Below are 21,523 nucleotides of genomic sequence, written 5' to 3' on the forward strand. Positions count from 1 at the left end.
CGCTGGGGACCGTTGCAGGGTCCCAGCACCAGGAGCCGGGCCAGGCATCCCCTCTGCAACACCGAGCTGCAAATGAGAGCTGCTGCCTACCCCGGGAAGGGAAGGTAGGCCAAGTGTTTTGGATGGAAGCAGTTTGTTGCTGGGTGGGTTGGTTTGTTTGGGAAACGTGGGATTAAATCAAAAGGAAGTGTGTTTTCTTCCAGCACTGTCATGCTACCAACCATCTGCTTTTCTCTACAGTTTTCAGGGAACCGTACACCGTTCGGGTGGAGGACCAAAGGTCGATGCGTGGAAATGTGGCTGTTTTCAAGTGCCTCATCCCCTCTTCAGTGCAGGAATACGTTAGTGTTGTGTCCTGGGAGAAAGACACTGTTTCTATCATCCCAGGTAAGAGAGGAGCCACTGTTCTGTTGGAAAATCTGACCTGCTTTGCCATGTGTGAACTCGCTGTCACGGAGGGTCTTTTTTTGGCTTATCGTCCCTGCCTGTGCTGCACAAGCAAAGGCTTTTATCGATGACCATCTTGCGGCTTCATGCTGGAAAACGCTGGTGGTGGGAGCAGGCGCGTGGCGTTCAGGGTCTCCTCGGTGCTGTGGCTGGTGCTTTGTGTATTTGTGGGCTCACGGATGTTTGGTGTAAGCGTGACAGCATGCGTGCCCCGTCCTGGCTTCTCCCGCATGCCTGCGAGCCAGCTCGCTTTGGGTACGTGGCAGCCAGGGCTTGGGCAGCAGGAAGAGAGTCTGTCCGTGTCCTGACTGCTGCACGCAGAGCTGGTTTTCATGTTGTCAGGATGATGCACGAGTGAACATTCCAGCTTCCCTTGCAAGTTTTCACAACTGTGTCAGCCATAGGAAAAGGAACTCGGTAAAAATGGCTTCATGTGTGTCTCCCCCGTGCTGGCACCCGTAAGCCGCTTGGCCTCCCTGTCCCATGTGCCTGCCTCGTAGCCTGGGACGTGTCCCGCTGTCACCGACTTTGATCTGTGGGGAAGGGGCCTGCGGGAGGGACAGCAGCGCCTGTCTCTGTGCAGGGACTCTGCAGCTCCGGGTGTTTTGCAGGGCCCATGATTTTTTGGAAGATGCAGAGCACCCTGGCTTCCCATGGGAGTAGAGAGCCTCTGAAACCAGGGTCTTTCCCCAGCTGGTTCCCTGGGGAGTGGGGAGGAGAGGTGGCTGGAGCACTGATGGGACACAACCTCCCTGATACCTCTGTGCGGCTCGGCGGGAGGGGAGAGGAACCGGACAAACTACTCGCTGGGTCGTGGCGGAGCTGCGGGCTCTGGCTCCTGTGCTCCCGCCTGGCTTGTCGCAGGCTTTGAAGCAGCGCGGGGGCTGCAGGCAGGTGCTGGGCGCAGCGTGAGGCCAGCCCTGTGTACTGGGGTGACCTCTTGGCTCCCTCCTCAGAGCCGGTATTGATGGCAGTGCTGGCTGCCTGGCGCAGCATGTGTAAGCTAGTAGTAAAGCAATCAATACTGCTTTTCCCCAGGGGGATCCAGAGAGAATTAAAGGATTTTGCCCAAAGTGAACGCTCTGCGCTTGATGTTTGCTCACAGGTCAGTAAGTCCCGATGCTGCTCCGGGGCTCGGTGTTGCTATGCGGGCAGTGCTCTGGGGAGCAGACGCAGGAGGGCAAATGCCACCGGGAGCAGGGTGAGAGCCTGGTGCCCGCTGGGGCAGCCGCTGACCAAGCATGAGAGGCGATTTACTCTAATCCTTCTTGCAGGGATGTTTCTTAAGGAGCTTAAGGAGCAAAGTGCTTCACCTGGAGGGGGTGACCGGTTCTCCGGAGGGCTGTGGTGGCTCTTGCCTGGCCCATGCCTCCTGAGTGCAGCTAATCTGCTGACTCAGCAGAGCCCCTGTCCTCGGAGGCGGGCAAAGGGAAGCAGTGCTCTGGGGCTCATGTGGGTGAGCGATGGTGCCCCGGGGCTGCGATGCGTCGGCAGGGGCTGCGATGCGTCGGCAGGGTCTGCCTGCAGCCCCCTGCGTGGCAGGGGAGCCGGGCTGCAGGATTGACCGGGGAGCGCGGGCATCCCTCCCAACAGAGGCTGTGCCCTTGCTGGCGCAGAGCCCGTCACGGTTTGTGGTGCTGGGACCGGGAGCCAGCTGCCTTCCCGCGGTGAGGACCGAGTCTGCTGAGCCTCTCCTCCCCAGCGCTGACCCCTTTCCGACAGTCTTGGGATGAAATATGAGGTGAAGCTCTTCCCCTCAGGAGTACGGTCTTCCCCGGACGGGTGTTCAGAGTGATGAGCCTGCATTGGTCGGCCGGCAGCCTTTTGCCTGGAAAGGGCCTTAGCTTAGCTTAGCCCTTGCTTAGCAAATGGCCTCCCTGAGTGCGAGCCTGTGTAAAGAGCTTCTGGCACTTCAGGGTGTTTTGGAGTACTGTGGAAATGTCAGTTTCATTTTAATAAGTGAGAAACCTCTGGGTGGTTTAACTGCGTTTGGTGGGGTTTACCTGGCAGCCGGCTGTGTGTGGAAAAGGCATGGCACCTGTTGGCAGGGCGCAGGCTGGCCCCACAGCCTTGCCAGCCCTTCTCTGCTCGGCTGCAGGAAGCGGTTGTGTCCATGTGGACGAGTGAATGCAAGGTGGCTTTCCATACCACGGCCGCAACTGAGGAGTTCGTGGTGTCATCTCCTGGGGTGGCGAGGGGAGGGGATGCTCGTGCCATCTGATGAGCGGGGCACGGCGAGCTCCATCAGCGCGAGAACCTGCGGTGTTCGTTCCTTGGGGGCTGGCGGTGCTGTGCCGGCTCTGGCGGCGCTGTCTGGAAAGGTGACGGTTGCTTACGCCGCTTGGGATTCCGCAGGACGGAGCAGAGCGGTGCCCATGCTCCCTGTTTGCAGAGCACGGCTGGTTTGCTCAGCAGCAAGTTTGTCAACCAAGCATCCATGCACTTGCGTGATCTTAACCAGACTTGTTCTCAAGTTTGCTGTGGCAGTGGATTTTTTAATATGATGATTTAATTAGAGTGGAACGATTTTAACATTCTAAAGCAATAATTACCCTAAAGACAGAACATATAAATTGTGTTACAGTGCAGAGTCAACACAAGCAAACATGTTTTGCCATTGGATTACAAATATAGTATCTGCCTGAAGCTTGTTTTTGTATTGCTCTTGTGTTAGAGCTAAAACTGGCTTTGCTGTTACCAAAAACATGGTCTTTTCTTGACCTCTGGTGAACCTCTGCTTCTGTCCTAATTCTTTAGCAAGGAAGAGGAGGAGAGGAGGAGGGCGGCGTCCCCGCTGTTTGGAGTGAATGGTGTGAAGGCTGAGGAAAGCTGAGATGTGGTGCTGAGGCCTAATAGCTCCCTTCAGTCGCAGATACGTTTTCTGATTCGTAAGATCAAGCAGCTGTGCAGACACAGCACTGCGCAGCTCTCCTCCAGCCAGCCTACAAAAAAGAGGAGGTGTGTGGAAGTACCGTGGCTCTTTTAGAAGTACGTCCCAGCCGTATTTACAGCTGGCTGTATAGCATGGAGTTCTTTCCCAACTTTAGGGTACCAAACTCGCTGCTTTTCCTGAGAGTTGCCTCCAGTGCTTCCTGTGGAGGACTGTGCATCTCCCCAGCGGGTCTTGGTGCAGCAGGGGATTGAGGGCCCTGAAGCACTGGGTGAGAAAAATCTCTGTCCTCTGTGGCAGAAAACTCTTTTTTTAAGTGACTGTTCTCACAATGAATGTCTGCTTTCCTTAGCATCCCTGGTTTTCCCCCCACCAAACCAAAATATTTCGTAGCTGAGAAATAGGGGGAGCGAGCGTTTCCCCCGGGGCTGCTGTTCTCACGAGCTCAAACCTCCGGCTCTGTACGTGGGCTGGGTGGCCCTTTTGTCAGCTTCCTCGGGTTCTTTTCATGCTTAATTGGGATTACAGGGCTCCCAGCCTCTGCTGCCGGGCCTTTGAGCCGTGCCTTTTCAGACAAGCCTTGCTGCTCTTTTGATGGCGCTTTGCCGGTGGGTGAAGGACCTCTCGGGGGCCGGGCTGGCGCGGTGGGATGCAGGCAGCAGCATCCTGCGTGGCACAGAGAGTCTCGGGTGCGCGGGGCTCGCTGCTGGTGTTGCTGCTGCTCTTTCCAGCCCGGGAGCGGTCCCTTTGCAGAGGGTCCTGTGCCTGGCTTTCCTCCGTCCCAGTCCCTGGCAAGCGTGTCTCTTCAGGAGCACCTTCTGGGTCTGCGTTCAGAGAGAGATCGAAGTGATTGCAGGGGAGTGCTCTGCGTCCGGGTGGCCCTGCTGCCACAGGGGGTCTGGGTGGTGAGTTGCGTTATTTGGTTAACTTGGCAACGCTGTAACTTACCCTGAAATCGAAGATAAATTCTTTATGGAAGGTTATCCCGCACATAAATCATCATTAGTGCAGCTCATTTTTGTTTAATGCCTACCTAACTGTGCTGTAGTCTAAAAATGTGTGTTTAGTGAAGTCAAGGGTTGCAGAGAAATTATAGGGTTTTCAAAAACCCATTTGCTTTGCTGGTGCTCATATCAAAATCAATCTTGCCTTTCGTTCTCAGCCTTGTCGCAAACATGCAGCACCGCTCGCAGGACCGTGGCATTTAATGTAGACTAGTGCTTACTGGGAGTAAAGCTGCGCTGCTTACGGAATCAGGGGCTGTGTCTGAGATTGCGCTTCACACCCAGGCTGTGATTTCAAACTCTGTTGCTACTGATGAGTCTGGATATGTATTTGGGGGGGAGCAATAGCAGGTGGACAGGAAGACCGCAGCTGAGCAGAATGTTTCACAGACCCCCTCTCCCTTTTCCGTAGGGAAAGAGGGAGAAACTCCTGCTACAAAGCGGTTTAAGAACTCAGTGTGGTAAACAGTGTTTTAAATTTTTTTTTTTTTTTTTTAAAAAAACTATAAGCAGACTGGGTAACATGAAGAGAGTCTCGCAGGCACAGGCATGGCTTTGATATGGCTTTCATCTGTCATGGAGGAACTATGTTGCATATATGACTGAAGCCGCTTTAGTCACCGTGGTCTGGCTGTTGTGGCACAGAAGTGGAAATTCATGGCGCCGAATGCCGGCAGTCGTGGGTCTTGCAGAACAGGGCACGGGGCAGTCGTGCTGCTGCGGATACCGCGTACCTGGGCGCTCTCGGAGCACGTGTCCGGTTTACAAAAGCAAGTGGTGATGTGGGGAGCTACTTGAGACCCTAGAAAGAGTGGATTTTTGAGCAACTGTCAGCCCCTCCCCTGTGGTTGCAATGCGTTCGCTTGAGCACTGCTTGGCCGTTGTAACCCCGTGAGCACCTGCGTGCCTGTACGCTTACACCCGAGCCGTTCCCCAGCCAGCTTGGTGATGTGAACGTATCCAGGTTTGCCTGCCTTGGCTCAGACGTGTCACCTGTCCAGGCTGTGCCCGTTGTGCTGCCGGGAGCGCCGTGCCGGGTGGGAAGGACAGCCCCGAGGATGGCTGCCTGGTCCCGTTGGGCTCCGGTCCTTTGGCGTGGGTATGCATCTGCATCGGTAGCCTGTGGGTCGTGAGGGCAGCACAGAAGAGCAATGATTTGCAGGCAGTAAGCATTACGGGACTGGCGAGCCTGGAGCTGAGCTGCTATTTGATGCTCCAGTGTCGTGTACTTGATAGATTCTGTAGGAAAAAATCTAAATACAACACTTCTCAAGGTACAGACTTTTCTAAGGGTGCTGCTTTACTCAGCAACCCTAATACATGTCCTTTGAGGGCTGCAGATACTTGGATGTACTTAGTCATTGGATATCCACAAAGTCCTTTTTCTGGAAAGCAAAACATAAAGCTTGCCAGAAGGATGGAACTGAAAAAAAAATTTACTTCTGCGAAGTTTTAGATATGTTTTTGTGTATGTTCTTGATTGAGCAGCAGCCTTTTAGGAGTGTTGAAAATACGTAAGCTAATCTGTTCGCGGTGGTTCAGATGTGAGCTTAATTTGACCTGGGTAGCCCTTTCTGCCCCGTCCTCTGCAGTGCCCAAGGCTGTTTACGGGATTCTTGAACTCATCTCAGCAACAGTTTAGTGATGTGGGAAATAAAGCTAGGGCAGCTTTCTCGTGGTTAAATGTGGCTGTTCGCCCAAAGATGTATGCCCTCCTCTGCTGTACCTTGCAACATCTGCCACCCATTCCGTTTTTCTCTAAAATATTAGAAGGGTAGCCATACACAAATTCCACCGCAACCCGTCTCAAGACGCGGTGACTCTAGGGACGCAGCGTGAGGCTACTGGCAATGAGACACCCGGCACGGATTTATGGGTGCTGGGTCCCTCCCCGCTGGGCTGCGGGAGTGTGGCCGGGGTGCTGCGTGCTGGGGGGGCGCAGAGGGATGATCCAGGACCTGGATAATTCAGCATTGTCCTCATATCAATAGGCTTGTTCTGGGGGACATCAATCTCCTGTTACTGGAAGCTGGGTCAGAATAAACACGGCGAGGCAAAAGGCAGTCCTTGTTTATGTGTTTGTCTTCATTGAGATGGTTTGGGGACAGGAGATAAGTTACTGAGGATCGTTACCGGCTGTTAGCATTTTCATTTCCTTTTGCCCGAATGCGGAATAAGGCCGGCTGGCAAGCGGGTCCGAGCGTGTCAGGGTCCCCGTCCCGGGTGTCACCTGCGGCAGAGCACGGGGCTGGTGGCTGTGAGCCGCCGCTTCCCCCGGCAGAGGAGGGATGCTGCCGTCTCCTGTCCTGCTCCCTCCTGGCGTGTGCACGGAGCGATCTGCGCAGACGGCTCCGAGATGAAAGCTGTGACCATTGGGCAAAAGGCTGGCGAAGAATTGGCCTTTTCAATTAAATTTTGTAGCTTCTGCCTGGGACAGGCTGACTCGCAGCGTGGAGCAGCCTGATGTGATTTAAATGAGCGTTGTCCTAGTCTACCCTGTCTAGGGGTGCTGCAAAACCTTTTCCCCTGTCGATCCCGAGATCTCTAAAGGTGTCCTGGCTTCTCCCCCACCCCTCGCCACCCTCTCTGGCTACGACATGTGCCCAGACCTGTTACAGAGGGAAGTAGCTCCAGGCGTTATTCTCACCAAGTGGGGTGAGATTCTGTCTGAAATCATTTCATCCTTCCCCAGAGACTTGGCGTGAATTTTATCTAATCGCCATGGCAACAGATAAAAAAAGGTGTGAGCACATCTCCTTTTGCTGTGATAATTCAGATTTATATATTCAGATCAGATTGGAGTTAGAGATTTTAAAAGGAGCAGATGCAGCAGAAGGTGTGACTGCAAATAATGTGGCGAGAACGTTTGATGATCCTGCCCTTTAAGAGGGGAGAGCGCTTTCCTGCAGGTTTTTTTGGAATATAATTATTCCATCAAATCCACTTTAACAAGGACTCATTATAGCCCTGATAATGCAGAGTCACGTTGGAGGCAATCTCGCGCACGCACGCACACCAAAAGAAGGGACTACAACAAGTAAATAAAATGCCTCTGAACGGCGAGGCGCGGGTGCCCCTGCGGAGCCGTGCCCGGGAAGCGGGGCTTAGCCGAGGTCTGGCTGTCCTGGCCGCCGCGGCGCAGCTCTGGGGGGTGCTTCCCGGCTGCCTCGTGCTCCTGGTGCCCGGCAGCGCTGCGGTGTCCCCTTTGGATGGATCAGGCCCTCGGATCCTGGGAGCCCTGTGCGACTGAGCGCTTGTGATGAAAGGTCGGGGAGCCGTGGGTCTCCAGAGGCCCCTTTCCTGGGAACAGCTTTGACCGCTTTCCCCTGGTGCGAGAGGCCTGATTGTGCAGAGCGGGCTCGGCTCCCAATGCTGTCGCCCATGCAGCAGAGCTGGAATGAAGAATTGCCCAAGACTGCCTTGGCTTGGGCCGTCCCAAACTAAAGCTGTTTGCTGCTTTTGCTGTGCTGTTGCAGCTCCAGCAGGAGAGGAGTGCGGCGTCCGAGATCAGAGCAAGGAAGTCTTTGACTGCTCTCTCTGCAGGGTGGAGAAGAAAGGATGCGGAGGGTTTTGGAGAAGGAAAGGTGCAGTTGATGGCATCCCAGTCCCACGTGATGTCCTTGCCCCCGCTCCAAGCCCTGTGGGATGACAGAGCATGAGCCAAATACGGCATGACAAGCTCCAAGGCATGAAATACAGAGGAGCAGCCATTCTCAGAGCTGCCATCTCTTTGTGTACCTGTAAGCGTAAATTTTTGGCAACCCTGAGGAGCAGTTGTGCCACAGGGAAAGGAGCAACGGCATGTAGAGGGTGGGATGGATGGCTGAGGGTTTGGAGCAGAGGCAAGAGGCAGGTGGGCTGTAAATCTCTGCCTGACGGCTAACCCAGACCTAGCGAGAGGTTCGTTTCCTACGTTGTGCCGCTGGCCTGGTATCTGCCCGAGGCTGCCGGGGGCTTAGCATCCATGTCGAGCTCCACGGCGGCAGTGGTGAGGGATGACGAGCATCAGGGAGGCCTTGCTGCACCCCTGTGGTAAATCGGTGCTGCCTGTGCTCGGCGCACGGACCATCCCAGCCGAGGAGGGGAATGGGCACAGACCCCCGGGAAGCGCGGGAGCGAAGGGTGCTGAGCACTTGCCGTGCGCTCCGCGCGCTCCTTTGCAGGGGTGCTACCCGAGGAGGAGGGTGCCTTTTTGGAGACAAGAGCCATGATACCTGCTGGGCACAAACCTTCAGCAATGAGGATTGAGATGATTTATGTGAAAGAAGTTACTGGAGTGCATACAGCAGGAGGAGGAAGAGATCAGCAGGATGATGCACACAGAGGAACTAGTGGCAGCCAGCGGGATGTGTTGTGTGGACTCTCCCGGGTCCCAGGGGTGACTCTGCGTGCCGGAGTAGATTGTTCCAGTTATGCTCTGAATTGCAAATTGCAACTTTGCAGGAAATCGCAAAGAAGTTAGGAACAAGAGGGAAGTCCTTTGGAGCACCCCTCTGGTGGCATGCAGGGAAGGGGAGCGACCTGGGCGGGAGGGGTTCAGAGGTGCAGCCGGGGGCTGATTCACCTCCTTTGGTGACATGTGTTGTCTGCCTTACGAGTTGGCTGGGCTTGCCTGGAGGAGCTCAGAGACCCTTGGACCGCGTGCTGGGTATCCTTGCGAGAGGCTTCACTGCTGAGGACCAGCCCTCAGAAAAGGTTACAGGGCCAGCTGGCAGCAGAGCTGAGCTGTATAACGAAATCCGGAGCTTTCTGCACCTTGCTGAACCTGCTGCTGCTCCTTACGGCTTGCGTAACTGAGCTTAGAGGGCGCAGGTCCTTGCTGATTTACAAGGGCTATGGTCTTATCTCCCTGTTCAGAAGGCGTTTGCTAAATTGTAGTGCTTTTGTGCATTCTAAAGACCTTCCTGCTCAAGGAGAGCTGAAATTCTCTAGGGTACGAGTTTCTGTAAGGCACTGGAGCAGCTCAAGCTAACGCTGTGATCACCGCTCCGCGCGCAGGCGGGATGGTGTGCGTGCCAGGCACGGGGGCTGCAGCCCGGCCGGGGCTCGGGGTGCTGCAGCAGAGGGGGGCTCCGTACGGGGGCTGCAGCCCGTGCTCAGCCACAGGCCACCTTGCCCAAGGGCTCCTCAGGAGTCTCCCCTCTGCCCGGAGCGCTCCGCAGGGCTGCTGCCGGCATCGATGGGCTTGGAAGGCACCAAAATCCCTTTGAAAAAGCCCAAGCCGGCTCTGAGAAATGGGTCTGGAGAGAGAGAGTCCGCTTCACCAGCTGTTTGCCGGCATGTTCAGGCTCTCCACCCTGGCCGAGTCTTTTGCCTTTTATACCTCCTTTTTAACAGTCATCCAACGGAGCGAAGACAGGGCTGGCTCCGGTCCTGCTACCCCAAGGTCTCCCAGGGAGCTGCGCCTACCAGGGCAGCATGGCAGTAGTTGCTACAGCAAAGCCAAGTGATGTGGAAGCTGTACAGGTCAAAACTTCTTTTCAAACCACATGTTTTTATGAGCTTGAGCCACCTGCCCCTGGGGCCTTGTGCTGGGCCGCGGAGGGAGAGGAACCGGCGCTGCGTGTAGCAGAGCCGAAGCCATCGCCGCTGGTGTGTCCACCGGGGAGGCTCGCACGCGTGTGGCTCGCTCGTCCGGAGCGGGCAGGAGCAGGGTCGGGGCGCTTGCCCGTGGGGAGGGCGGCCATGGTGGTTGGTGGTGGTGCGGGTGTGCGTCTTCCTCCCCCCTCCTCCCCGTGCACCCGCGCAAATACACAGATGCGGAAACAATCACGGTCATTATTCCTACCATGGTGACAGTGACAGTGGCAGAGATGCCAGCTTCCTAACACAGACGGCTTTATTTCATCTCCTCTGTTTTTCAAAGCCTCTTTCATTTTGTATGAGGAGACAGATGTGAAGGGCTGCAGGCTGATAAATTCTGCTGTCTTATGAAAAGAGAGGGTGGGTTTTTGTTGTGGTTGCTTCTCTTCCTCCCTCCCCAGCCCCCTCCCGGCAGCGCAGCGGCAGCCTTTTTCTGTAGAGGATGCTCCCTGCTCCTGGCGTGGGACGCTGTCGGACGGTCACCTTGCTGGGGCAGGGAGGGCTGAGCTCCCCGAGCAAACTTCCCGGGGGCTAGCAGGGCTGGGGTTTGGGTGGAGACCCCGCGGTTGTGGTGGCGGGCACCCGGTTGGAAAAAACACGAGCAGGGTGGTGCGGATGCCTCCCCGAAACGCATCCGCAGTGCCTGGCCCTGGCGCGCGCTGAGACGCGACTGAGGCTGCACGTTTGCTGGGGAGGAGCTGATCTCAGCTGGTGGAGCCAGGGCTGAGCCTTTGCACGGGCTTACAACCAAAATCCTCGCGGATTCCTCACGGGCTCGCGGAAGCGTGCGCTCGGCACCCGCCGGGTGCAGTGCTGCCGCTGCGAAGCCTGCCTTCGTGGGGTACCTGGCCGCGGGGCTCCGGCGGGCTGTGGCATCCGCCCTGCGCGGTGCTGGGTGCGGTCCCTGCGCAGCTCCCCTTCCTCCTCTCCTGCTCTGCTGACGATAGTTCTAGTTTAAAAATAAATTGCTCCGTCTTTAATTGCGGTTTAAATAACGGCTTCATTTTTATTTAAATGTGGCTCTGGAAGGCTCCGAGAACAATTAGGAGAAAATACAGGGCATTGCTCTGGTGCATGTGTTCAAGCATATAATTAATTTTTTTTATTATACTGATGTTTGCCGAATCTGGAAAAAGATCTTATTGTTCCTCTTGGTTTAGTCACGCACAAGATCTACAAATACACCAGCCATTTCAGGACTCCATTTCGTAAGCCGTGAAGCCACGGCACTAACGTGCTGAAGGAGGGCTCCTCAGATGGCCAGCCTTCGCCATTTACGCTGCGACACAGACGCACACTAAACCACGGGCTGTGCACCCGCCAGCTTGCCGCCTTAAAGACTGGTAGGCTGCTTTCACCCACCCCGGGACTGTCTGCAGGGGCTCTGCGCCGCTCCAGTACCGGGCTGGTGGGCACAGTCCGGGCTGGGGCCGTTGGATGTGGCCCCAGCCCCTTCTGAGGGCTTTCGGTAGCCCCTGGTGCCAGGGGCAGCTGCTGCAGACCCGAGAACCTGCGCCGGGCGCTTGGCTGGGGGCTTGCTGGGGTGCGAGCGTGTGCTTTTTGTTGGTGAATGGTATTAAAAGGCTAATAAAAGACTCGGCGAGGTTGGGTGAAATCTCTGAAAGGCTCTAAATGACCCGGGGACCCCTTTCACAAGTGAGCTAGCCATTCAGCAATATAAATCTCATTCAGAGTCAATAGGGATTAGGTTCCTAAGTGGCCGACATAGCTAAAGTGCTTCTGAAAACGCTGCTTGTTAGAGGGTTGCGGAGGAAGCTGCATGTGGTCTGGCGGGCTATAAGCTTATCAGTCAAAGGTGCTTTACTTGGTGACAGAAGCCACTTGTGGTAAACAAGCTGCTGGCCCTTTGGACTCCTGACAATCTTTTAACCATTTATTAAAGCAGCTATGAACTCTTCTTGGAAATGAAATCCTAATAGCGAGCGTGGCAGAGATTTTTCACAGATGGCAGCACTGCCAAAAGCAGGCATTCAAGAAAACATTCATCAAAAACATTCATTTCTTTCAAAAAGAAATTGACGTTTATAGCGTAGACAAATTTGGGACTCATTTGCTTCGCCTTTCAGTTTCTGAATTTTTAGAGGTCACATTTTTCTGCACCTTCGAGGGCTAGAAACTGGTGTTATTTTTAACTGGAAACTGAGATTCCTGTATAACCACATGGCACCAAGAAATGGGACGTGCGAAAAGGCTGGCTACGGCAGGACCCTTTGCACAGCTGGGAGGGGAGGCGGGGGGTCCCTCTGGCTTGCTGCACCCTCCGGGGCTCCAGCCTTTGCCAGGACTCCTGTCCTCCTGCTTTTTACACCCGCCTGCCCTGCCGCCCTCGGGACCCAGTGTGGTCTGCCCTGGGGCTCGCCTCAGCCAAACCCCGTTTCTGCTGCGGAGGACCGCAGTTGTGCGTGGGGACCATCCCGGGGTGGCGACGGGTGCTGAGCTGGGCACTGCTGGCGGGGCGCAGGGCGCTGTGGGTTGGCACGGCTCTCCCGGTGACGGCAGAGTCCGTGCGGATGCTGTAGTCCGTGGCGGGATCAGACAGAGAGCTCCTGCACGCTGCCGCTCCCGTGCCGGAGAGGAGCCCTGGACCGAATCCCACCCTGCCCGGGCGCCCACCGGCCCCGGCTGTTCGATGGGGCCGAGGAGGACGGGTGTGCCCTCCCTCCTTAAAAAGCCAGAAATTCCCTTCAGAGGGAGCAATTCATTTGCAGCTCATCTCCATTTCATCTGAAGGCTGCACCATGCTGGGTTTCAGCCTTGTTATGTTTTCTCTCGAGCAATACCTTTTATTTCTGCAGTGTTTAATATTCCTTTCCAGAGTCTCCGTTGCCTGTTCTAGGTCTTTCCACCGAAAGCAGCTTTGAAAGTGTAAATTGTTGTGGTCGAACTGTGCCTGTTGTTTGCACGTGCCCAGCCAGCTGGTTCCCTCCCTGTGCTCGGGTGCTGTCAGGCTCCCCGGCCTCTCCCTGTGCCTGCTTTCCCCTCCCTGCCTGGCACCCCGGCTGTGGGGTACCCACTACCGGCAGCACTCAGCTCAGCGTGCAGCTTGGGCTCGCAGAGGAGATGTTTCTCTTGCCCGAGCCAGCCTGGCGCTCGGCGTTGGGCACCGAGCGTGCAGCGCTTTAAATGCCATCTCAGGTCCGGGCAAGCAAATACCCGTGCAGGGAACGGCTGCGCAGCTGCCACCAGGCATTCCCTTCACCCAGATGGCCACGGGCTCCCCAGGCACGCAGGCATGGTTGAACAGGCTTGGGGCTGCCTGGAAGAATGGTCAAATCCTCTCATTCTGCTTGAAGTCAGGGTCTGGCAGCAAGCCCTCGGGCAGCAGCGGAGCCACCGGGTCCTGGGGAAGCTGGCAAATTGAACTGGCCCGACCTGGGCTGGCAGCACCGAGAACTTGCGTGCATTGGTCGAGGGGAAGCGAGGGGCTTTGTTTCCCCATCGCTGGGGAATTTTGATCGCAGCTGAAGTGAGAAGCTTCATGCTAGTTATCGCTCTGCCTTCGCCAGAGCCTGCTTCAGACCCTGACTGATTACTTGTAGCTGCTTCTCGCTGCAAACCAGATCTCATTTGCATCTTGGAGGAACAGTGTGCTGCGGGCAACGAAGACTGGTGACACCATTGGAGATTGCTTGTTGTATGTCATTTAATGTCCATTTGACTTGCATCTTTTGTATTTTGTTTGCAGTGTTATACTATGAACTTAGTGGTGTCTCATGCTCAATGGGTGCCTGTAATTGTACCGCGTTGTTTAACGCTGCGGTTTTAAAATGCTTCCTGAGCGTATAGGAGCGTTAACATTTCTACATCTTGTTTGTCACGCTTGCGTGTATCCCAGTACAAAAGCTGCGCAAAGATGTGAGTATTCACAAGGAGCCAGACGTACGGCTAGGGGAGCTGGAAGGGGGCAGATTCGGCTGCCACTCACGCCAGCGGTGCCGGTCCGGCACACGGGGCAGCCTGAGCTCCCTGGCAGGTGCAATTCGCAGCGCCCGTCAGCTCCTGTCACCCCCGAGGCAGCTGGGCAGGGTCCCTGCCACAACACACTCGCAGTCCCCTCGCCCCTGGGCGAGGGCCGGTGATTGCCCGGGTGGCAGGTGCCCAGCCTGGCGCTCCCCCCGCCGCTGCCGCCGGTCAGGGTGCGAGACGCGTGTCTCCTTCCAGGGAGATTATTGCTGGCTTCTCCAGGTGAAATCACTCTGCCTCTTGGCCCGCTTCCACGTACTTAGTGCTGCTCCCCGAGCATGGCTATTGTATCAGACATCCTGGCACGTCCCATTGTTTGAGCAAGAGCTATCGCGTACGATACATGTACAACACGTGCGTGACGGTGTCAAGAATTAACTTCGTAATCATCTCCGTGATCTTTCTTGGCAGAGCTCTGGCATAACCTGTCGCGTCTTATCTAGCGATTGCAAGTGAGTTATAGTTACCTCTGTCCTGGCTCTCTGGATAAGATCGATGGTGGGTGAGGTTTTATAACGCCTGTGTCAGGATTCCTCCCTGCCATCTGGCAAGGACCGGAGCAGCCGCTTGGCTCCTCTGGTGCTCTGGATGCCAAGGGCACCGGTTCCAGTTTGCAGCTGAAACTTGGTGGGGGACCTCCTGCCTGAAGGTTGGGGAAGGGAAGGAGCCAAAGCATGCGGCACAGAGATGGGTTTGCCTCTCCGTGTTGGCTCTCCAGCCACCCAAGGGCAGGATGAAATCGGATCTTACGCACAAAGGGAGCTGCTTAAACAGCGCAGGCGTGGGAGCCTTCAGCAGCTCCTCTGAGCGTCATTCCCCTGCACGTGGTGGGAGAAGCAACGGGGGAGTTTAGGAGGAGCCGTCCACACTTGCCTGCCCGGGAGGTGGGCCTTGGCATCCACCTTGCTGGATAACAGCACTTTTTCTAATTTGCAGGAAGGCTCCCGGCGAGAGCGGGTCCCGCAGGGCTCCCTGCAGTGCCGCACTGAAGCCCCCTGCCTGGTTGGCAGCCCTGTGCCATGCGCTCTGCACACAGCACTTGGTGTCGTGTTGGTATTTAAGCCCGTGACTCCCCTGCAGATTTTTTTTTTGTGTGGTGTGGTGGGTTTTTTTGGTTTTGTTTTTTTTTCTTCTGGGGATTTTTGGTTTCTGTGACAGAGGGAATGTATTAAAGAGAGCAGCTGTAGGAACGGTGTGCAGGTAAGGAGCTCATGGAAGAGGCCTGGGCACTGTAATGTGGAGTTCTGGTGCTGACATGGAGCCTTCCCTCCCTTTGCTGGCCAGCGTGGTGCCCCAGCAGCTCTGCTGCGGGGACTGCAGCCCGCTGTTAGCAGGACGTTGGTCCCGGTACCCGGCCGTGTCTATGTGCTTCCTCATGGATCATCATTTCTGTACCTTGAGAACTGTGGATCTGCTAGTCTCATTTCCAGAAGCTGTTACAAACACATGCATTTCTCTTTCCTGCAGGGAAGAGTTCTTTGGAGATTATATTTTTGTTCTAGTCAAGATCAGATTTAACCAAATGCCCGTCTCCACCATGTTGGCAAGAACATCTTGTGATGCCAGTGTCCTATGAAATGTGAATGGCTGAAATTCTTCTTTATTTATACATATGTACACAATGTATGAAACAAAGAAGCTAAAAATGATGAATTGCACCTAATGCTGCTGCGTGATGGAGATAAGACCGTAATTATTTGTTTGGGCAGCTTAAATCAACAGCAAAAGCCTGACAGAAAACAAAGCGATAATTTAAATCTCTGTGTGGGTTTCGTGGGCTGTGTGACCATGCGTGAACTTATATCATAGGCTTGTATGATTTTAGTGTTCGTGCATGGTTAAAGCAGGTCATTTTGGTGTCACGCTTCACGTGCCACCCTGAGAGCACGCCTGAGCCCGTGTTTGTGGGGGAGCCGCACTTTTAACTTCTTTGTGGCAGGGTTTAGCAGCTCTGTGCTGCCTCAATCTTGGCAATTTGTTATTACTATTATTATTTGTGCTGCAGATAGGACCGCAGCCCCTGCGCGTCCTGCCCGCTGTGGAGAGGCAGCCGGGTCTCCTGCCCAAGCCCAGCCCGTCTTGGCTTGTTAGGAGAGAAGACGAGTGTGTTGAGCTGGAGCTGTCTCGGCTCTGGATGCACCTGAACCCATGGCAGAGGTTGTAAATTTTTACGTTCGTTATGTTTGTTTTGCTTCAGTTTAATTAACTGATCGATGAAAGCCTATCGAGCTCTGACCTCTCTTGCAGCCGCTGTAAATCAACTCCCGCAGCTGGTAGAGTGGGGCTCAGGCACGGTCCTGGCTGCTGGAGCTGCACAATTGCACCTCTCCGGGCTGAAAAGGTCTGGGACGAGCGGCAGAGCCCCCGCACGTGGCAGCACAGTCCTGCCCCAGCTTTTGTTTTCCTCTGTCTCTCGTACTTGGTCTCTGCATCGCTGCCTGTGCCTGCTTAGGCAAGTGTTTAAAGCCTCTTTGCTTGCGCTGTGGTGTATGAGCAGCTTCCACGTTTTGCAGGGAATCCTTCGCTCCCACCTTCTCGCTATTCCCCCTCTGCCCCTCCCTGTTCCTCACCTCTGCCCTGTGGGTCTCTGCCCCTTCTACTCCTGAGCAATTGCACCTGGAAGCCTTTGTTTTCGTGGCGACCCTGGAGACACATAATTTCCTTGGAAGGGAGATTTGGAAGCCCCCACTCCACTTCCTTTTTGCCCTGCCAAATCTTGCATCTCCAGCTCCACACGCTTGCATCTAGCTTGCTCTTTTTTCTCTTCTTTTTGAAAACATCCCTCCAGATAGCTGAGCCAGGCTGAGCAAAGATGTTATCGGCACTCCGAAGGTTATCTGTGTTGGTTTCGAGTTGAAAGTGAGAGGCGTTGGGACCAGCAGACGTGTCCTCTGTAATGAGACCCGCTGAACTGTTAGCAGGGAGGAGAGAGGCACCCGTAATGATAACGGGACTCTCCTGGATCACTCTGCGGAGCCGTCGGGCGAGCCGGTGCTGCTGGGTTACCGGCATGCCAAGCCGTTGTCTCATCCCGCTGCACCTGCAGCAAGGTTTTGTCTCCTTTCTTTGTGCCACGAGCACCCTACCAGGTCCTGAGACCTGTTGTATCAGCTGCTGTACTTGCACATGTTAAGAGATGCCCTAAGAGATGCTGGATTAGCCCCCGGGTGGAGCAGCAGGGAGGGGGCTCGTGCCCCGCGCTCCTGCCGCCGGCGGTCTTGGCGGGTGCCTGTGCCCTCTGTCCCCAGGTGCTGTACAGGGGGGACGAGGCGGATGCAGCTGGGACAGGCACGTGCCTTGCGATGTGCCTGTGCTGCGTTGGGGCTTGCTGTGGGAACAGGCTTTTGCTGTCTGATTTCTTTGGCTTTCATCAGGGCCCGCAGAAACCCGCCATTTCGCGTTTGGAGAGCTGGATGTGTCCCCGAGGTTATAGCTAGAGCTCTGAGTTACAGGGTTTGCATTTAATTATAATGAAAATTTCAATTCTGTAACCTGTGTTTAAAATCAGGCAGAACCACTCTTATTCCCGCACCTATCCCTCCTGTCTAAAGACAACTGACACTTAAAGCATCTTCCCTCGCGGAGCACCTGCGGGACTCCCGAGCTGCTCCAACACCCTCCGTCGCAGCAGCAGCGCCGCGTGGCTTCTGAAGCCGATAGCAGAGCCCCTTCTCGCCACCCTCCCTCTGCGAGAGCCATGTCGGGCTGCGCTATTCCCCCAGCAGCTCTGTCGCTCGGTGCTGTTCTCGCCCCGCCTAAAAACAAGGATTCAGCACCCACGGCTCGAGCCATTAGCTGCGTCTCTCCTTTTCCAGACAAAATCTATTTTGCTGAAATCTGGAAAAAACGAACCATGCCGTAATTGGAAGGTGTTCCTTTTAATCCCAGCTTTTGTCGCAATACTTTTTCCCGCAGAAAAGTGTTGGAGAGAGAGAAACCGGTGCATCTAAGGGTCAAATCGGAGTATCTGTGATGGGAGCGCTGTGGTGGAGGAAAAGCTTTTGGATCCCGCATTACCACCGTGTATTTATATTTCAGCGTAAAGGGGAAAAATGCACGTGTTATCAAATGATGCACTTTTTTTATCTTCTTTATGGCTTCTAATGCTATAGCTGGTTTTTTAAAACCACTAAAAGCATAAGCATTAAAGCAATTTTCCAGAGTAATATAGCAAGAGGTCTACAAAAGCTCTGCAACATTTGATAATAGTTGCCATCTTCAGCTGAAGATAATGATGTTAACAAATGTAATGGGAGTAATGAGTGGAGATTCAAAAAGCAGCTTTTGTTTAATTTTTTTGTAATGCAAATGAGTTTGGGAATAAAGAAGGAGAGCAGAAAATAATGAAAACTTCATTTGAAATGAGTCTTAATCCTTGCAGCCAACCGCTGCGGGGGTAGGAGGGAAGGAGAGGCGATGGGGAGGCTGGGCTGCATGTCTGAGCGGAGCAAGGTAGCGCCGCGAAATTCTGCGGTCCTGGCAGGGCTGGTTCACGTGGGCAGGAGGAGAGCCAGTCGCGCGTGCGGCAGCGCTCCCTTCTCGCCTCTGGCCTGCGGATGGGCTGGGCTGGGCTGGAAAGGCTGTGCCCCAGCAGGCAGCAGCCGTCACCTGTGGTCCTCGCCGCTGAGGGAGGAATCCGTTTGTGCGGAGTTTCTGGGATCGCTCCCGTCCCTAGGGAGCAGGAGGCTGTTCACAGCCAAGCTCCCTGCAGGCGCGGGTCTGGGGCTGACCGCTGTCTCCTGGCACAGTTGCTTTGAAGCAAAGCAAAACTCTTTCCTCTTGCTCCTGGGAGGCTGGAAGTACTGTGCTTTGTGTTTCTGCAGCACCCTCTGCTTTAAAATGATGCCAGCTGAGTTCAGCCTTATGACAGGCCGGTGACTCCCTCTCCCCATCAAAACAAGTGAATTTGCTTTATTTAGATTGACTCCCAGCCAAAGTGATAGGTATGAGGCTGGCAAATAAGCATCCTTGTGATGAGGACTGGCACTTATGCATGTGCGGGAGATTCAGGTCTGTCAGCTTGTGTCAGCTTGCCTTCTATGGAGTGTTTAATCTCCTAACCCTTGGCCAAGAAATGCATTAAGAGATCTGCAGCAAGTAGGAGCTCAGGAACGGAGGGATGCTGCTGCCCGCCCCTCTGCTGTTAGTCTGCCCGCGAAGCGATGGGAAGAGGGCAACGGGAGGCAGCACGACTCAAATCAGGTATTGTGCCCAGAGGAGAGCTGTAGGCAGTGGAGCTGGGACCTGGGAGGAATTGGAGGAACCAAATAACCGCTCCTCCTCCTCCTCCTCCTCCTCCTCCTCCTCAACAGGGTCTTCTTACGGCGTGTAAGTGGAGCGCCGGGAAGATCTCATTGGGAGTGGGACTGCAGAAGTGCAGGGAGCAGTGGGTGACCCTCGTGCCCGCGTTAAGGCGATGCGCTTGCGCTGGAGCCTGAGCTGGCTTGCGCTCTGTCAGCGAGCAGATGGCGGTCACGCCTGCGTGAACGTCCTTGGGCACAAAAAGCAGCGTCCCCGGCCCTGGGGGGTGGATCGCGTCTGTCCCCTTTCAGCGCCCGGATTGCCACAGCTGCGCGGGCGGGAGGGTGGGATCCACTCTCGCCTTGGAGAACGCAGAGCTTGGTCAGACGGATTTGGGCGCCTGCGAGGCTCCTCTGCTCCCCGGGACAGGGCCACCTTTGGCAGGGGGCCCTCCACCGCGTCGTCTCTCCCTGCGTCTTGGACTTGGAGCGCGCGCATGTAAGCAGGCAGGCATGCTCTGAGCAGCACCATCGGCACTGGCCTCGCTGGGATAGCAAGGCAGTGTTACTGGGAAAGGAGAGTAAGGCTTCTAGTTTTTTTGAGCGTAGCTCCCTGGTATGTGCGAGGTGTCTCTTGGGGCTCTTGAGAAAGCAGCGATGCTCAGCTCATGAGTGCTGGCTGGGTCGCAGCGAGGACGGAGTGACGTGGCTCCAGGCCGAATGCCTGATTGAGGGAACAGACAATGCTATAAAACGAGAGGCCTTCGTATTCTCCTCATCTTCCTTTTTTTGGAAGGGCAAAGATGTGAGTTATCGCATCTGGCTTTGCAATTTACAGCTTTTAATTAATCTGAAATTTCAACATAGGTTTTTTATGATAAGCAGGGGCAGCTCTGCAAGCTGGGGAGGAACCTTAACGATGATCCAAGATGAATCTGAAGGATGAAATATCAGTGCAATAAACAAGGCTATATAAAACAAAAATGCAAAATAAAAAAATGCCGGAGATACCAAAGCACTAATCTACAAATGAGATTTCTTTTTGGAGCCTTCCCTGTTGCAACAGGATCAGTCCGTACTTGTGGGCATTTGTCAGCTGCTCATCAGTGATATCTGGGCTAACACAATAGCTGTCTTTTTAAAGATTTGTTGGGTTTGGAGCGGTCACAGCAACACTGTTCTTTGTTCTAGCATCTAATGATGATGAAAAGCGAGTCAACGAAACCTAAGCTGTCCATGTCTGATGGATACTCAATCCATCACCAGAGGACTGTTTCGCCAAGGGAAGGAGAGGTCTGCTGAGTAAGGACGGCTGGTCCGGGACCTGGGTTTGGATGCGGTGCTCCGGGTGAGCTCTGCGCAGCTCCTTCCCCCTGCACCCCTCTGGCTGCCTGCAGGCAGGGGCCAGCAGGGCTGGGGGGGTCGCGCAGTATGTCCCAGCCCGGTGGCGTACAGCAGGGGCAGGAGGATCTCTTGCACTTGGGGCCAGTTGTCCTTTCTCTGTCAAAGTGTTCGTGGCTACGGTACTTTCCTGTTCTTCCTTGGTGCGTAGGGTCAGAATTTGTGCTCTTTTTCTGAATCCCAGCGTGATACTTTGTCTTTACTGTATTACAGGGTTGGCTTAGTCCCTCCAGAGGATTCTTCGTGGTTTCTAAATAAGCCGTCGCTACCGAACTCCCCATTGTCTGGTTAGCCTTCCTCACTGACCTCTGTCTCGGTGCTCTGCAGAGTAAACTTCTGACCTGGCTGCAGGTGCTGTGCCGGGGCTGCCTGCCTCGAGCAGCCACGTGGAGGGATGTGGCAGCAGGCGGGCGATTCACGTCCAGCACCGGCTCCTGATGGGAGCTGCTGCGGCACGGGAGCGTGGGGGTGGGTGCTGGCTTGTGGGGTGCGCACCACTCTGCCTGCTGCTGCGTGCTCGCACGTGGGTGCGGGGGGCTCAGCCGAGCCCCAGCCCGCAGGGATTTCTGCCTCTGCTTTGTGGGGCTCCCTGTGCCACTGAGAAGGCTGGCCGAGCTGGAAATTGCTTAATATGCCCAGCGGCTGTCGTGAGCGCATTGGAAACGTGCTGACGTCCACCTTGTTTGTTTATGAGCGCAGACCCTAATTACCGTGCGGATGCTGTGCCGGAGCTGCAGAGTCAGTGCCCGCCACATGCCCGCACGCCCGGCGTCACCGGCACGGAGTTGGGGTGGGCAGGGCCGCTCGGGCTCGGTGGCCTTGGTGCCGTGCAGCTCTCGTGCTGCTTGGTTTGTCCTGCTAGAGGGACGTGGCTGTTCCTTGGGATGCAGCCTTGGCGTGTACTGAAGCTGGACTCGGCGCTGGCAGGTGAGTGCTGTCGAGGGCCGGTGCAAAAGCCAGCCGGTTGCAGGTGG

The 21,523-nt window shown here is 55.2% G+C and overlaps 1 protein-coding gene across 4 annotated transcripts in view; it reads left to right on the plus strand.

The window, feature by feature from the left end:
* Positions 1-21,523, plus strand: part of DSCAML1 (DS cell adhesion molecule like 1) — a 109,367-nt gene that overhangs the window by 12,831 nt on the left and 75,013 nt on the right. For 3 of the 4 annotated variants that reach the window (XM_075774576.1, XM_075774581.1, XM_075774580.1), the window contains exon 3: positions 241-387. In XM_075774576.1, the coding sequence (XP_075630691.1) occupies positions 241-387 (147 nt within the window). Of the gene's footprint in view, positions 1-240; positions 388-1,485; positions 1,553-21,523 lie in introns of those variants that run through there. The other variant, XM_075774577.1, reaches the window with a different exon arrangement.

The sequence above is a fragment of the Balearica regulorum genome, chromosome 23 (genome assembly GCF_011004875.1).
Source record: "Balearica regulorum gibbericeps isolate bBalReg1 chromosome 23, bBalReg1.pri, whole genome shotgun sequence".
Taxonomy (NCBI): Eukaryota; Metazoa; Chordata; class Aves; order Gruiformes; family Gruidae; genus Balearica; species Balearica regulorum.